The sequence below is a fragment of the Eleutherodactylus coqui genome, chromosome 4, assembly GCF_035609145.1.
Source record: "Eleutherodactylus coqui strain aEleCoq1 chromosome 4, aEleCoq1.hap1, whole genome shotgun sequence".
In the NCBI taxonomy this organism is placed as follows: Eukaryota; Metazoa; Chordata; class Amphibia; order Anura; family Eleutherodactylidae; genus Eleutherodactylus; species Eleutherodactylus coqui.
In genome coordinates this window covers 110,495,974-110,513,558 of record NC_089840.1, presented here as the reverse complement: position 1 = coordinate 110,513,558, position 17,585 = coordinate 110,495,974, and the positions used below count along the sequence as shown (strand labels likewise).

At 39.4% G+C, this 17,585-nt stretch overlaps 1 protein-coding gene across 6 annotated transcripts in view; it reads right to left on the bottom strand.

The window, feature by feature from the left end:
* Positions 1 to 1,360: 1,360 nt before the first annotated feature.
* The window catches only part of KDM6A (lysine demethylase 6A), a 127,791-nt gene continuing 111,566 nt past the window's right edge, over positions 1,361 to 17,585 (bottom strand). For all 6 annotated transcript variants that reach the window (XM_066599985.1, XM_066599986.1, XM_066599990.1 and 3 more), the window contains 12 exons: positions 16,791 to 16,920; positions 16,544 to 16,649; positions 14,874 to 15,079; positions 14,594 to 14,658; positions 14,194 to 14,268; positions 11,091 to 11,239; positions 10,769 to 10,883; positions 10,135 to 10,322; positions 9,088 to 9,229; positions 5,885 to 6,011; positions 5,555 to 5,725; positions 1,361 to 2,345 (listed from right to left, as the gene is read on the bottom strand). In XM_066599985.1, coding sequence (XP_066456082.1) covers positions 2,316 to 2,345; positions 5,555 to 5,725; positions 5,885 to 6,011; positions 9,088 to 9,229; positions 10,135 to 10,322; positions 10,769 to 10,883; positions 11,091 to 11,239; positions 14,194 to 14,268; positions 14,594 to 14,658; positions 14,874 to 15,079; positions 16,544 to 16,649; positions 16,791 to 16,920 — 1,504 coding nt within the window. In that variant the 3' untranslated portion in view covers positions 1,361 to 2,315. The remainder of the gene's footprint in view (positions 2,346 to 5,554; positions 5,726 to 5,884; positions 6,012 to 9,087; positions 9,230 to 10,134; positions 10,323 to 10,768; positions 10,884 to 11,090; positions 11,240 to 14,193; positions 14,269 to 14,593; positions 14,659 to 14,873; positions 15,080 to 16,543; positions 16,650 to 16,790; positions 16,921 to 17,585) is intronic.

The following is a 17,585-nucleotide window of genomic DNA, read 5'->3' as shown; positions in this document are numbered from 1 at the left end:
ATAATAAATAAAAAAAAGAAACTACACCGAAAAAACAAACAACGCAGTGGCCCTCTAGAAAAAAAAAAAAAAGTATCACACATTACAACTAAATACTATCGGAATGTTTTTTTCTTTTTTTCTATAAACTAAAAATATTCCTTTAAGGCCAGTTTCACATTTGCGTTGTAGGTTCCGTCACAAATCTAACTGAAAATATGGTGCTTTTTCTTCAGGGGTAGAAAGCGGGCGGACCTCTTTATAGTCAATTAGGTCCGCCCAGCGCTGTTTGGTTCCATCCATAGACTGAACGGTTAAGCTGCGGTGATTCCCCTTTCCTGCTCCCCAAACCGAGCAGTAAAGCAGAATCCGCAACAAAGATGCAAAACCACCCTATATGAGTTACATGTACCATTACGGTAAGGAAAAGGAGACAGAAAACCCCCCATAAACAACTTATTGCTTCTGAGCTATGAATTCTGTGTTTATCAGTGGCTTACAGTATATCCCCGACACAATAATATATTGCATCCAGGTTTAAACTTACACTATTTAGATTTATCAATGTATTATCAATGTTTTATATAGTTAGTGAAAAACATAAAACACTACACAAACGTGCAAAATCAACCAAAATGAAAATGCAGTCCTTTTATTTGTGTTGTGTTTCAGGCTGAAAAAATAAAATCATTTGTTTGTCATAAGTAGTGACTGGAAAAACAGAATCGATATATTACAATTAAATGACAGTCATGTTCAATATGGATTAGAAGTGATGCATGGAAACACAGAAATCCACCTTAAAATGAGGAATATAAAACACTAGTACCAGGTGAGAAATTTATTATACAATAGTTTCTTTGGGATACACTGCAGCTTAGAAAAATAGGTATACTTTAACGAGCTGTCCTCCATACATCGGCCTTTACCTGCTCTTAAATGGTCTTTTGGAATGTCAAGACTGTTTAAGTGTGCGTAGAGAAATGTCACATCTCCCCCATTCATGCCAAGTGAAACAAAGCTAGCCTGCAACTTAATGGAAAACAATTTCGGTATTATAGCACAGCTTAACAAATGATTTCTGTTTTATTGCATCATTGACCATTAAACATAAAAAAACAAATCTGAAGGACACTGCAGATCATGATCACATACTATATATTTAAAAAAAAGGTTTGTAAGCAATACTTACAGTAGACAACTTATCTACTAGTGATATAGACCTTATATAAAATGTAGTTTCCCTCCCGCACAATAACTGATATTTATTTACATATATACACACACAAGTGTATATATAAATATATATGTAAGTAGATCTGAACATGAATAAAAGACTAAGCACTGTACATTGATTCTGGTAAAATTCAAACAAAAACGCTTTAAACATTAAACAATTTTAATAAAAGTTTCTGTACAATGCTAAGCAGTTTTATTTACACATAGAAAATGTAACAGGAGTAGTGTTTCAAATGACAGAACTCCTTAAATTTCAATGGCAGGTAATCTGGAAAAAAATAACAGCATTCCATTCACAAATATTTTCAAGCAATAAATATGTATTTATAAATAGTGTAAATTTACATCAAGATTAGAAACAAAAATCACAAATCTGAAGTTTATTCCTTAGTCTATGTGCAACCCATTTATCTTTGTGACTTGGCTGTTAGTTTTTTTTTTTTTTTAATATTTTTTTTATATATATTTTTTTACTCATTTTCTTTTTATGAAACATAAATTGTAACCGTCATGGTTTTTTTTTTTTTTTGCAAAACAAGACAAAAAGAGAGAAACTTAAAGCGGATTAAGGAAAAAAAAAACCTCACCTTTCACATAAAAAAAAAAAAATTGCCCAAAAAGACAAAATATCTAACTACCTTACAAAGACGACCAGCTAAAGTTAGTACTTAATAAAAATGAAACTGAAAAGGGATGAGGGATGGAAATGAATGAAACATTTTCAGCTCAAAATAAGGTGAAGAAAAAGAAAAAAAAAAAGCAAAAGAACTAAAGTGATTTTCAAGTCAGTAGTCTGTATAATGTTGCCAGTCTTGTCAGATATATACAAAACATGAATTTCTTCTTTATGAACAGCTGGATCAGCATTTTTATAGTAAAGTCCTGGAGTAGGAGCACTTCTCCTTGTCCAGTTGGTTGACACTCCGCACTTGGAAGGTTGCATAGACGCAGCTTTCAGCCAGCAGCCTTATGGAACAGCTACCTAACAAAAAGAATGGGGGGTGGGGGAATGGGGGAAACAAAACAAAACAGTGGTACAGAACTGGGTCGCTTCCTGAATATCAGAAATGTTCTCATTTACTGTCCATTGAAAAACATCAAGAAGATGGTGAAGGCATCGGGGGAGCCTGAAGAAAAAAAAAGAAAAGGTAAAGTTTTAGAACTAAAGTACAGATAGAAAAATAGTTATACAGTTACTTATCACAGGAACATTTATTAATAGGAACATCACTCATTACAGGATTATCTAATAGTACTGGCCACAAAGCTTGTAAATATCACAAACTATTAAACTCTATCAACTCTTAACAGCACCATAAACTAAGTTATGGTTCAGTTCACAGTGGCTTCCATAACCAGCTAAATGATAGATCCATAGTGTAACAAGTCCAACACATTCAATTGCCTTACAATGGGTTTCCTAAGTTTTGGTTATTTAAACAAAAAAAAAAAAAAAGGGAGAATATGGCCTCCTGCACACAGGCGGAAATTTCGTGGCGGAATTTCCCTCAGAATTTCCACCCGTGCCCGCTGCCATAGAATAGGCAGACAGCTGCGATTTGACCAAGTGAAATATCACATGGTAAACAAATCACGGCATGTCCTATTTTCTGTGCGAGCCACTGACGCGCCAACTTTGCTATGTGCATGTTCGGCTGTGCGCCAGCTGGCACCTCGCAGTACAGAGAAAGAGGACGCCAGGCGGGTGAGTATAAGGTCAATACCGGGGCACGGGTCGCAGGCGGCCTATGCCGAATAGAGCCCAATAATACTGTGAACAAAGTCTTAAATAGGAAACTAATTGACAATGAACAGCCAAGTAACTAAAAGAGGAATTACCATCTTACAGAAAGATGGCATATTTCTAGGATATACCATCATTTTTTGAGCAGCGGGGATCTGACCTCTGGGACCCCAACAATCCAAAGCATAAAAGCACTACGCTGGAGCTGCAGCCACTGTCTGCAAATTTAGTGTGGATCTCAGACATTGCGCTTACACCAGACAAAGCATTGGCATATCCAGCTGATAAACCAGCACTTTAGAAGATGAGATTATCCATTTCATACATTACTTATCTGATAATGATCTTAAAGGCCCATTCACACGCAACGATCACTTTAAATTTGTTCAAAATGAGCGATCGTTACGTGTAAAGCGAAGCACTATTTGTTCACTTGTCATTTATTGCAGAGTTTAAGCCTGCATAAAAATAGTCATTAGCTTGTTCACTTGTCATTCGGTTTAAACGCCATTCCTTCAGTCTTTCAAATGATGGGTGAGGGGTGATTGTTTGCTCAGCTAAACACAATGTCAATGACTTTTCTTCTGACCAATTAACCCCTGAGTGGCGGAGCTTTTTTGCTTTTTTCCATTTTCGTTTTTTCCTACTTTTTAAAAAAAAAAATTGTTACTCCTTTATTTATCCATCGACGTCGCTGTATGAGGGCTTGTTTTTTGCGGGACAAGTTGTAGTTTTCAATGGTACTATTTATTGTGCCATATAATGTACTGAAGAACTTTTCAAAAATTCTAAGCAGAGAAAAAAATTGAAAAAAAAAAAAAAAAAGGACATTCTACCGTCCTGTTTCTACGGCGCACAAACTGCAACAAAAATGACGCAATAACTTTATTCTATGGGTCAGTACGATTACTATGATACCAAACATTTTTTTTTGGCTGTACTACTTGTATTTTTTTTTTAAGATATTTTTTTTTTTTAAATTATTTTCTGTGTCCATTTTCTGCACACATTAACACTTATTTTTCTGTCGACATAGTTGAGTGAGGGCTAATTTTGTGCGGTACGTCCTGTACTTTCCGTTGGCACCATTATTACGTACAATTGACTTTTTGATCGCTTTTTAATACATTTTTTCTCGGAGATAGGGTGACTAAAAAAGTTCATTTCTGGCGTTCTTTATTTTTTTTTTCGGACAACGTTCACCGTGCTGGGTAAATACATTACTTTGATAGATCGGACTTTTACAGGCACAGCGATACCAAACACGTATTTTAGTTTATTGTTTTGATTTTGTTATTGCAAATATGGCAAAATGGGTTTTTTTTCCCTTTTTAACTTTCACTTTATTTTTTAATAATTACTAAACCTTTATTGATCTTATTTTTACACTTGCTTTGATCGTTCCTGCAGTATGACATAATGCTATAGCATTACGTCATACTGTTTTTTGACAGGCATTCTATCAAGCCACCCCACGGGTATGGCTTGATAGGCAGTCTACTAAGGCAGCCCTGGGGCCTTTTTTTTTTTTTTTTTTTTAGAAGGCCCCCGGGCTGCCATGACACCTGCACGAGCTGTGCAGGTGGCATGGCAGCACGGGGGCCTTCTAAAAAAAAAAAAAAGATCTCACCGCGGGACCCCCAAACATAGTTTGGGGCATTTAAAGGGTTAATAGCCGCGATCAGCCGAACGGCCGACTGCGGCTATTGCCCGCTGTAATAAATAGCCGACGCCCACGCTGTATGGAGGGAGATAGTGGTGCCATCTCCCTCCATACGTGTCCTGCAATAGCAGGACATAAAAACACTATAGGGCAGTCACTAAGGGGTTAAAAACCTCCCGCTTAGAGATTCTTCGCATATACACACACATTCACCTGAGGAAACATATACCTTGGTTACAATGCTCAGCATTTGAAAGCAAAAAAAGTCATTAATGACAACTGTTGCGTGCAAATGGTGTTATGCATCAAAGTATAGCGCTGCATTCACAACTGTTATCAGACAAAGCTCTATTAGCTCAGGGTCATTCACTGGTACACTGAATGTGAACGATCGCCGTTTACATGCAATGAGTCGCGAATGAGTGAATGACCATTTTTATGCTTGCATTAAAGGAAGGACTAAAGTAAATAAATTTATCATTCATCGTTCAATCATTGGCCGTGTTTACACTGAATGATTGGCATTCACATTTGCATGCTCAACGATTTTTGGACTGATAATCGTTCCATGTAAAAGGGCTTTAAGAGGTTATAAAGGCATAGTACAGGTAACAATACAACAAATAACCAGAAGAAGCTCTGTGCAGATATTGAGCTGCCAAGGAATACTGAGAAATGTGCATTTTGAAGCTTGCAGTTTTGTGAAAACAGCTGTAGACTAGAGAACAGGTTGTACAATAAGGATCAGCACATATGTTTACATAGTGAACAAGCTTTATATGCATTTTCATTCACAATGTAGAACGCGTTAGCCTTTATATTTTTTTATTGTAATTATGCATGGCACGAACATTTAGCTTTATGTATGCTACCTAAAATCTATAACTTTACTTTATTCTTTATCAAGGTAGGCGAATGTGTATACTCACTAATGTAAACAAATCGTATATTTGCATTAGCTCTTCCATCTTGTACTGTTCTAGCACCACAAAGTTGTCCAGGTCTAAACTAGTTTTTCGTGCGCAGTCATGGCAATGAACTATGTATGTCTTCCGAGAATTGCTTTCATTCGTAACAAAAAGCAGATTGAAGACTTCCACCTAAAAGGGCAAAATTGACATTAAAATACGCGTTAATATTACTATTACCCACTAGACCGAGATTGCATTAAATTACTACTACTGAATGACAGACAGTGGTATAACTTTGCAAATAAAACCCAAACCTAGTAAAAAGAAACTGCTCCAATATTCACTAACCTCACAGAGGCTGCAGTAATGAGCAGGCTCTTCTTTTGATCTTCCATGCCACATAATCTCTTTTCCTGCAGCAACAAGAGCTTCTCTTAGTGCCTGGCATTGCTTCAGTGTCCTCAGTAAGCAATATCTGTAAGGATAAGGGAAGAAATTACAATTTTACTTAGCAGCGTATGAGCACAAGATTTGACCAAATATGCAGGTTTACATGCGACAGACTGTGGCAGAAATTTGTGGCTGAAAAATGAATTCCATGAAGTTGAATGTTGCGGCTTCTGCAGCAGGCGCATGAATGTTTGCAAGCCTGCTGAGATGAAATGGACACTAAGACATTTCTGCAACAAATTTGTCACTTGTGAAAATAATCTAAGTGCCCAAGATTAGTTGTTAGAAAGTTGGGATAGTATTGCAGAGTTTTCTCTTTGACATGCAGCGCCCGTCAGGATACACTGGGGTCGAGGAGGGAGCACTGCTCCGGCCCCTATGTAGTGACAGGCACTTGTAATCAATAGGACCCCATCCTGGAATTACAAGCACAACTCCCATTGATTTAAATGAGAGCTGTGCTTGCAATTACAAGCACCAGCCGCCACACAGGGGTTGGAGCAGCGCTTCTGCCCTGACCCCCTTGTATCCAGATGGGCGCTGCCTCGATAGCCCCTTTAATTATTGCTGGAAAAGGAAACAAAAAGAAAAAAAAAAAAAAAAAGTGTTAGTTACTCTTGTGAACAAGATCACTTAGAAATCCACAGCATGTGCCAGAGAAGCTGGATTATAAAAATCTCTATAAGGAATTGTTATCTTGAGTTTCAGTTTCAAATGCTGAAATTGGTGCTGAACCAGAATCCTACACAGAACAGTAGGTTTCAGGCTGGATTCACACTGCCATATTCATGTTGTAGCCAAAAGAAACCTGGGTGCAATTTGCATCGGACAGCACATGGATACCCCCCTGTGCTGTCTGATCTACATGGATATTTTGCATGCCCTATTCTCATCCTTGAAAATAGAGAATAGACAGCAATTTGTTTTTCACACAGGCCATTGGTCCTTCGTTCATTTGACTAGACTCTTCGGCTATTATAGGGTTGTGTGCTGTCTGTAGAATGCACTGACAGCACACAACCTAAATATACAGACGTGTGAATGGGCCCTCAACGTATGAAAGAAAGACCATTTTGGTTTCTGTTAGTTTATGGCGTTTTAGGAGGATACAAAAAGTGTGGTCCACCACACTTATGTCTAACCTCCAAAAATACTGGAAATTGACTAAAGCATTGTGAAATGGAGGCCAAAGTGATCTGCGGTTTACACATTAACCCCTTAGTGACTGGGCTTTTTTGCTTTTTTCCATTTTTGTTTTTTTCCTACTCCCTTTTAAAAAATCGTAGCTCCTTTATTTATCCATCGACGTCGCTGTATGAGGGCTTGTTTTTTGCGGGACGAGTTGTATTTTTCAATGGCACTATTTATTGTGCAATATAATGTACTGAAAAACTTTTTAGAAATTCTATGGGTCAGTATGATTACTACGATACCAAACTTCTATAGTTTTTTTTTTTTTTTGCTGTAGTACTTGTATTTTTTTTAAAGATACTTAATTTTTTTTTCAATTATTTTCTGCGGTCATTTTGGGGGCGCAATAACTTTATTTTTTCGTCGACGTAGTTGAGCAAGGGCTCATTTTTTGCGGGATGTCCTGTAGTTTCCGATAGTATCAATTTGGAATACATACAACTTTTTGATCGCTTTTTATTGCATTTTTTCTAGAAGACAGGGTAACTAAAAAAGTGTATTTCTGGCATTCTTTATTTTTTTTTCGGACGACGTTCACCGTGCAGGAAAAATAATGCGCTACTTTGATAGATCGGACTTTTACGGATGCGGCGATACCAAATACATATTTTTATTTTATGATTTAGATTTTTTAGTAATTGATATGGCAAAAGGGGGGTGATTTAAACTTTTATAACTTTTTTTTTTTTACAATTTAAAAAACTTTATTGATCTTTTTTTTTTAACTTTACTTTGAAGTCGCCCTGGGGGACTTTAACATGCGATGCTTTGATCGCTCCTGCAGTATGACGTAATGTATAGCATTACGTCATACTGCTTTTTTACAGGCAGTCTATCAAGCCACCCTGTGTGGATAGCTTCATAGGCAGTCTGCTAAGGCAGCCCTGGGGCCATTCATTAGGCCCCCGGCTGCCATGACACCTGCACGGATCCTCCGATCTCACCGCGGGGGGGGCCGTGCGGGACCCCCAAACAGCGTTGGGGGCATTTAAAGGGTTAATAGCCGCGATCGGCCAAGCGCGGCTATTGCCCGCGGGTGTCAGCTGTAATAAAGAGCTGACGCCCGCGCTGTATGGAGGGGAATAGTGGCGCTACCTCCCTCCATACACGTCCTGCAGCTGCAGGATGTAAAAACACTATAGGGTGGTCACTAAGGGGTTAAAGCCTTTTGGTTTCGTCCAAGGTTCTGTCTCTATGCCAGAATATAAGTATGTGCACTAATGCAGTGAGAATTCAGTCAACCCTACCAGCAAAATCCAGGCATGTAGTTTCTCACATGATACTGATTAGGGCACAAGATTAGATTATGGGGGTTTGATCGTAAATTACCTTAGGATCTATTAAAATTGGCATTAGGTCTTACTTTTCTTAAGGTATTTTTTACACAGGACAATTATCGCCCAAATTATCACCGGAAACAGCAAATTTGGGCTGCCCTGTGCATAGCCAGCCACCAGCGACAAATCGCTCATTTGTTGAAATCACATATAAACCAAGCGAGTTCGGGGCCATGTAAATAGGAGAAGTTCAATCTTTGAACGAGTGCCTGTTTACCGTGAATGGAGGCAAGTAGCTAGAGCGATCCCTTGTGCGCTCCTCCTCCATTCACAGAATGACAATCACTCTTGTTTAAAAGCACAGGAGCAATAGTCTTTGGAATGGCTGTGGGGCGCTAATGCACCCAACAACTGTCCTGTGTAAAAAAGGGACCTTAGGGGTTTTCCTTGAACAGACTGAAATTAAAGCATATTCATCACATTTTAGGCTTTATGATTTCTTGCATTTGCAAAGACATAATTGTAGAGAAATCTAACTGGTAATGACTGTAAATGTCACAGGAAAGTTACCTTTAAAATCAATGGGGACATTAAAGGGAATAAACGTTAGTGCATACATGAAAGTAAACTTACTTTATCATCTCAAAGAGTTTTGGATCTGATACTTTTATGTTCCTTGCCATGTTCCAGGAGAGATGAACCATTGGTACTATTGATTTTACACACTGGAGTTTGTTCCATTCGTACCGTTCCACAGCAAGCTTGTACTGGTAAGCTGAAAAAGTTGAATAAGAAACCTCTAAAAATAAATTTGCACTGGAAAGCATCTTCCTGACATCCTTTTATCTGCTCCTCACATAATTGCAGCTTGTGACATGTTCTGTATGCTTGAGGAAGGCTTAGCATAAGCTGAAACGCGTCGCATTACCTATGGCATTACTTATGTTTTAAATAATTAAATTTTACTTAAAAAGAAAACGTCATTCTCTATTGGGTTTCCTGCTTCATTGGAGGTGAGGGGTGCCAGGAGACCGCGCACCCCCAAACAAGTAAGACCCTGATATTAACTGTTCACAGTTCAATGGAGCGCTGAAGTATTTTTTATTTTGACTGTTAACTCTTTCCTCCCAAAACACACACGTTAGGACATCCCAGGGGGAGAGCAGCAGAAGGGACTCCAAAGACCGTTGACCTGGTAGTAAACGTATTCTCTAACTCAAGAGGCTCATGTGGACCAACAAACTGACCGGTGCCTAAACCTCAGGACCGGTTCAGTTGCGGTGAGTCCCTATACGCATTATTTCCTCTCTGTCTTCTGTTTTTTTTCTTTTTCAACTATACCACTGGAGCGCCGCTTCTGATCTATATTGTTTTAGAATTGCCTCCAAGATATCTACCGTGCATCCCTCATACTCCGAAACTCTCTACCTAAACTAAACCACTCTCACCCCACCGTCAAAACCTTTAAAAGCATCTGGTAAGCCATTTTGAACGGCCTGCAACCTAAAATAGCCCTGCTGCCGCTAGACTATCATAACGGGCTTCATCTTATGTCTTCTTGTAGATTGCAAGCCCTTGCAGATAAGGTCCCCCTCTCATTCACCTAGCCCTTGAATTAATGGTGCTTAAAAACAAATCTACATCTACCTAAAAAATAAACTGCATAAAGACCCAGCATACCTGCTAGAGGGCCAACATTCCATGCAATGTTGTTACACCAACCAATTGCTTGAACCCAGTGGACTGTTCCAGCGTTTATCCAAACCAAGTCCCCAGGTCTTTGAATGAACCTGTATACTGGGACATTTGCTTCATATAAGTCCTCCAGATTCGGCCACCATGATCCCAACAGGAAATTTATATTATTTCTATAAAGGATAAAAAGAAACCATTTAATATTACTTTACAACACAACTGAAAGCACCCCAAGCTTCATGTAGATAAGAGGTTGTCAGAATCTTTCCAAAATGGGTAAATGCAGTTGAAATACTTTAATCTATAGTTTGGATCTAATGTTTGTATACATATAGTATGTTACAATTTATTGCTCCTTTCCTATTGGCTTTATAAGAGATTGAACTAATCCATTTAAAAAAATCCTGAATGCTATCCCGTGACCCTCAATCTAAGATCTGCTCCCACTTTCTATGGAAGCCATTAGGAGAGTGAATGTTGATAACATTGAGAGCAAAGCTTAATTTGGCAAGCCCATTTAGCTCCTACATTTTCAAGTTAAGGACTCCTAGATCAATTATTTCAGTAAATCTAAAAACTTTACTGTGCCTTTACATTAACATTTGCTTCTTTCACTTACTTTTCACAAAACTCATTCATTACACACCAGTATGACTCAGGGACAACAAACCATTCACAGTCTCCAGGTCCAATATTTATATTCACTGAACAAAAATTATTGTTTTCTTGATGACCTAGAATCAGAGACAATTATGAATAGAGCAAAAAGTAACCACAAAGGCAAGACCAAATATATAAAAAAAAATCTACAAATTAGAAAATAAAAACAGATCAGAAAAACCCATCTGTATCAGTATCTGGGATTGATCAGCCAAAAAACAGTCGATACATTCACTACAGAGGAGAAAAAGAAAACACAGTGCAAGTGACCCCCAAGATACCTGGAGTTCTGCTTCCTGGAACCTTCATGTACAACTGAACGGTATTCATTCCCAGAATGGTATGACCCACATGACTTAGGAGATTTCCAGCTGACACAACACGTGCAAATGCTGGAAGTTTGGTCAATTCATGAAGCTGTAATTTCCACCTTTAAAGAGAAGGAAAAAAGAAAAACGAGAGAAGAAAGAATTGAGTGCATTTATTAAATTATGCATCATGCCTTTCTTTATATATTTTTGGGGCTATAAAATGCTTTTTTTAGCAAGTAAAAAATCTTGTTAAAAAGGTCCTACATCGTAGTAGAAGTTAGCTTTATGAACGATCTGATTAGCTCCCACTTTGTGCATCTTAGGTCTTTACCTGAAGCAAACACTAAGGAATATTTTAATCCCTTAAGAACAACAACGATTTCTGGGGGATTTTCAGCTCTACTTTTCAAAATTCATAACCTTTTTATTTGGTTGCCGACATGGCCACATGAGGGCTTGTTTTCTGCGTGGAGCTGCAGTTCTTATTGCTATCATTTTTGGGTACAAATAAGGTATTGTAAAACATTTTTGTAGAGCAGGGAGAAAAATCATCAATACGGCCATTTTTTGTATTTTACACAAAGTAAATCATGCAGCATAAATGACATGATGATTTTTTTTCTGCGGGCCGGTATGATTACCAAACTTAGTTTAAGGTTCTTCAACAATAAAATCCCGTTTTAAATTAAGTTTTTCTTTCTACATAATTTGCATTCAAAGTCCCATATCACTTTTACTTTTCCATAAACGGGGTTGTTTTGCGTGATGAGATGTAGTTTATTGGTACCTTTCTAGGGTACAAGCGGCTTTTTAAAAATCTTTTTGGTAGGAAAAATGAAGCATTTTTCCTCAGGTTTTTTTTAAGTTGTTTATATTTATTTACAATAGTGTGTTCAATTTATTTTACAGGTCGGTACGGACATGATATCAAATATGTGGAATTTTTTCTTCAAAAAAGGGGTTTGTGTTTGTTTCTCTTAAATTTTGTATGTCCCTCTAGGGGACTTGTCCTGCAATGCATTATCAAAGCTGTTATAGTTCTTCTGTATTACAATGCCTTATCACTTACAATACTGATCATAGTCAATGGCAAACCAGGATACCAGTATCACAGAGGGTTGATGTCAGAGAGGAATTGCGGCATGTAGGAGGTAAACAGCAGGGATAGCTGTTCTCATCTATCCCCGCTGTTGTGGGAGGTCGGTTATCAGTAACATCAAGCACCTGCTGCGGGCTCAACTTCTGATCCCGCACAATCCACAGGACATATCTTTACACCCTATTGCGTTACGTGCCCCCCGCCCCGCCAGGCAGGGGCATAACTTATGTTCTGTAGTGTTAAGGTGTTCATTAATGATATTTTTCACCTATTTTCTGATGTCTACATCTCAAGTACGTCCTCTAGTCAGTGCTGAATTATATATTTAAAAAATATATATATTTGGAGTTTCGATATAAAGGGATAATTACTTTAAAGCTTTATTAATTGTGAAACTATTGTGAACTACTGTTACAGTGTAGCAGAACTAAAAGCTGAATTAATAAAAGATATAGCAGTCTGCTATGTGCTGTAAAATTTTTGGAACTAGTACAAAGAATTAATTACACAAATTCACACTATTAGGCTGTTCCCATCTCACTCATTACGAGGTGGTTGGGATAACAAAAAAACAAAAAAAAACTGTTGAGCTCGTCTGAGCCGTGCCAATTTCATAACTTCTATAGAAGTCAATAAGAGTTATGCAAACAGCAAAGGACAGCTAGCTATACGGTTTCCGCAGCTCTCCAGTTACGGAAAAAGGGTAGCTGCCATTGACTTCTATGGGGGGTAAGGAAAAAAATAGCACTGGGCACTTGACTATTTTTGTCCTTCCAATTACCATAATCAGGGTGGCCAATAGCCCAAAATTCAGATAGGTGTAAGTCCCAGAGGCGAGCCTCTCACGACATATCCTGTGGAAATGCCATAAGAGCCTTTGATAGATACAGCCCTTTAAGTTTTAAAGTACTGTATACACTCGAGTATTAGCCGACCCGAGTACACGCCGAGACAATAAGTTTCACCACAAAAACCTGGGAAAACGTATTGACTCTAGTATAAGCCTAGCTATGCTTGAGCATATACTACGTAAAAAAAAAACAAAAAAAACCCTCTATGCTTACCTCCCAGCCGGCGTCTGTGCGACAAGCTGCTTGAATTCTCCCCGCTGTCATCCCCGCCATCCTCTCTACTTGGCTCTGTCAATGTTGTGTAAGTGCTGTGATTGGATTGAGCGCCAGCCAATCACAGCTGGAGCTCGATCCAATCACAGCGCTTACTTACACAGCACTGACTATAGGGGATTTGAAAGCCGAGCAGGGAGAATTTTAAAGCAGCTTGATTGGCTGTGAATGATCGAGCACCGGCTGTGATTGGCCGGCGCTCGATCCAATCACAGCTCTTACTTACACAGCGCTGACGGTGGGGGATGACAAAGCCGAGCAAAGAGGACGGCGGGGGGATGACAGCGGAGAAAATTCGAACAGCCTGCCTCACCGCCGGCAGAGACACAGACGACGGCTGGGAGGCCTATGGAGGTTTTTTTTTTAAGCTTTCTCTGACTCGAGTATAAGCCGAGGGGGGCTTTTTCAGCACAAAAAAATCTGCTGAAAAACTAGGCTTATACTCTACACTCAAATAATAGTCTGAAAAGAAAGATTGTGCTTAGCAGAGCTGTAATTTACTACAGGGAAGAATTTTACAGGCTGTGACTAGAGATGAGCGAACGTACTCGGTAAGGGCGATTTCGCAATCGAGCACCGCGATTTTCGAGCACTTCACTACTCGGATGAAAAGTACTCGGGTGCGCTGTGGGTGAGCGGGGGGTTGCAGCGGGGAGTGGGGGGGGGGGGAGAGGGAGAGAGAGAGGGCTCCCCTCTGTTCCCCGCTGCTACCCCCCGCCCCACAGCGCACCCGAGTACTTTTCACCCGAGTAGTGAAGTACTCGAAAATCGCGGTGCTCGATTGCGAAATCGCCCTTACCGAGTACGTTCGCTCATCTCTAGCTGTGACCTAACAAAACTAAGATCTTACTTTTTTTCATCGGATAAGTCAATGTTGGTCCCAAATTTAATTGTTTTAAATGGTCCTTTCCTTTTCCGGCCACAACTATGAAGGGGGGGAAAAGAAAGAAGAGAAAAAAGTGAACAAATGTTTACATTTTTACCTACATTACAAATGTTACTACTTCCCATCACCAATAAGGGTGAATTACATAAAGTGGTATTGTTATATAAAACACAGAAAATTGAATTGGTTGCTAAAAACACTGCATTCACTGCGGCTGGGGTTCTAACAGACATTTATTGCCTGCCTAAAATATCACATTCTACCTAAAAGGTTATTTTGCAGTATTGTTGAGCATTATTAAATCATTGAAAACACATTTAAAAGGATCTAAAAGGGTAAAAAGTTACAACATGTTAATACTCACTTATCTGAAGATGTAGATTCACTATCTGAGTGGTCCTTGTGGTGGCTCTTCTTCTCATTTTCCTCCTAAGCAAAATGTTAAAGCAAAAAATATCAAAAATACCATAAAATTGTAGAGGCGCATGTTATGACAATCATCTGAGAAATTCCAATATTTAGCAGAAATTCATCGACCATACCAAACTTCTACAGCCTTTTATCTGACAGAACAATCCGTGTACAGCGCCTTGCTATGCCAGATAAAGTATGCACACATGATAGACATAACATAAGTTACTAACCCTTAGCGATTCCTGGAATGAAGCAGCCTGGTACTGTGCATATTTTGCAATGGTAGTATGTGAGTGACTGCTCTCACAACGCCAGATTTTCTTTGTTCCAGTTGTGTCCCAGTTCTCATCTGAAGGCTGCAACAACTGCGTCCGCACTTCAACTATGTGTTCAGTATTTGCTTCTACCAGTGTTTTAGTAGAAAACAGACCTAGATCTACAGAAAAATAAAACAGTGCGAAGAGCTTTGTCAAGGTGCATTTAGATGGAATGATTATCATTCCAAAATCATTTAACATGAACAAAAGTGAATTATAACTGTCCAGATCAACTGTGAGCCAACGACAAACGGAAATCGTCCGCTTAGCGTTCGTCGTTCAGTTTCAGCTGGCATAGACATAGTCTGCTTCTCGTTGCGTTTAAACACTGATGTGAAATATTGAACGAGAAGTGCCCTGTGTAGCCATGTCTGGGTCCCCTATATATTAGGACAATTTCTAAGGGTGCCCAGGGTAGCGATGTCTGGGTCCCCTATATATTAGGACAAGTACTAAAGGTGCCCTGTGTAGCCGTGTCTGGGTCCCCTATATATTAGGACAAGTACTAATGGTGCATTGTGTAGCCATGTCTGGACCCCTATATATTAGGACAATTTCTAAGGGTGCCCAGGGTAGCCGTGTCTGGGTCCCCTATATATTAGGACAAGTACTAAGGGCGCCCTGTGTAGCCATGTCTGGGTCCCCTATATATTAGGACAAGTACTAAGGGTGCACTGTGTAGCCGTGTCTGGGTCCCCTATATATTATTAGGACAAGTACTAAGGGCGCACTGTGTAGCCATTTCTGGGTCGCCTATATATTAGGACAAGTACTAAGGGTGCTCTGTGTAGCCATGTCTGGGTCCCCTATATATTAGGACAAGTACTAAGGGTGCACTGTGTGCCATGTCTGGGTCCCCTATATATTAGGACAATTTCTAAGGGTTCAAAGTGTAGTCATGTCTGGGTCCCCTATATATTAGGACAAGTACTAAGGGCGCCCTGTGTAGCCGTGTCTGGGTCCCCTATATATTAGGACAAGTACTAAGGGTGCACTGTGTAGCCGTGTCTGGGTCCCCTATATATTAGGACAAGTACTAAGGGTGCACTGTGTAGCCATGTCTGGGTCACTATATATTAGGACAGGTACAGCTGCATGTAAGCAAAGCTTTGCAAACAAGCCAGGAGAAGGATTTTGAATGCATTGGAAAGGAGCAGGGCTAGTTATGTTTCATGTTATACAGGGTTACTACAAAGAGACACTTTCAATGTTTTATAGAAACCAAAGTATGAATGCCGAACAAATGATTTGTGGGAGAGCCTTTTCACCAACACAATGCCCTTGTACCTCGGCTACAAGTGTCTCCAAGAACTTTTCCCTTTGCATAAACAACCAGTGTTTTGAAATTTCTTGCCCCACGGGCGCACATGCGATACTAAAAGGTCACAAAGCTGCAGTTACAAAAACTTTCATTCTAACACTATGCATATTGTGCATCTACCTGCTTAGCTGTTTCATACAATATTAAAAGGGTCCATTTCTCTTATTATAGTAACCCTGTATATTTCTGGGGGGGGGGGGGATTAAACACTGCAGGCAACATAAAGCGACTTAAGATCTACATAGATAATACAGTGCAGTACCTAACTTAAGTGCTCCAGCAAGGCCACGGATAACAGTAACAGGATTGTTTGGATTCGTGCAGAATTGATGAAGAGGTGGGAAGAAAGCATCTCTCTTATTTTCAAGCTGTTAAATGAAAAAGGATTTAACAAACCGCATGTACTACTTGTGCGTTATACTAGAGAAGTTTGAGTAATCTGGACACTATTTAGCAAATGTATACGTTGTAAAAAACCTGAAGGGCTTGTCTGTTATAAACATACTCACATAGATGCTTGGTGTTGGAGGATTTAATTTATCTGTTGGTAAAGGAGGATAAGGTGGTGGAGGCGGCCGAGGAGGTGGGCACTTGTCCAGTAAGATGCTACTGTTTGATAAACCATTTTTACCCAGATTCCTAATAGAAAAGGAAATAAATAAGATTTATGTTAATATAAAGAATGTTTGTCAATACCATCCTCCAACAAAGACGATCTATCACTTATGGGATTACGTGAATTGGTTTTTAACCCTAAAAGGACCAAGCACAGTAAATTTACAGAACTTGGTCCTGGGCTTTAATACCGGCCAACAGTAAAACAAAAACGAAACAAACAAAAACACACACACACACACACACACACACACACACACACACACACACACACACACACGGAATGTAGCAGGAGCAGGTCGGGTGCTCGGCTGTTAGTCACAGCCAAGGACCCAGTGGGGAAAGCTGAAGCGGTTAAGAATCGCTTCTACCTTCTCCGGTACAGGCTATACAGCATAGAGCTCAATAAGCACTATGTAGTGAAGAGAGAAAGCAGTAGTGTTGCTTCCGCTATTCGACCCGGTGAAAACGTGACCGCCAGGATCCTCGGGCACAGAAGAGCTGCAGGGTCCTAGCAGACCCATATTAGCCACTGCAGGGAAATGTTTCCCGCTGTAACTGGGGCTACAGTGGAGAAGTGTGAAATTAAATTAAAAAAAAAATAAAAACAAAGACAATGCAAATCACCCGCCGGGGTCATATATGTTGTCATAAGGGACATGAATATTAACAAAAATAAGAAAAAAATT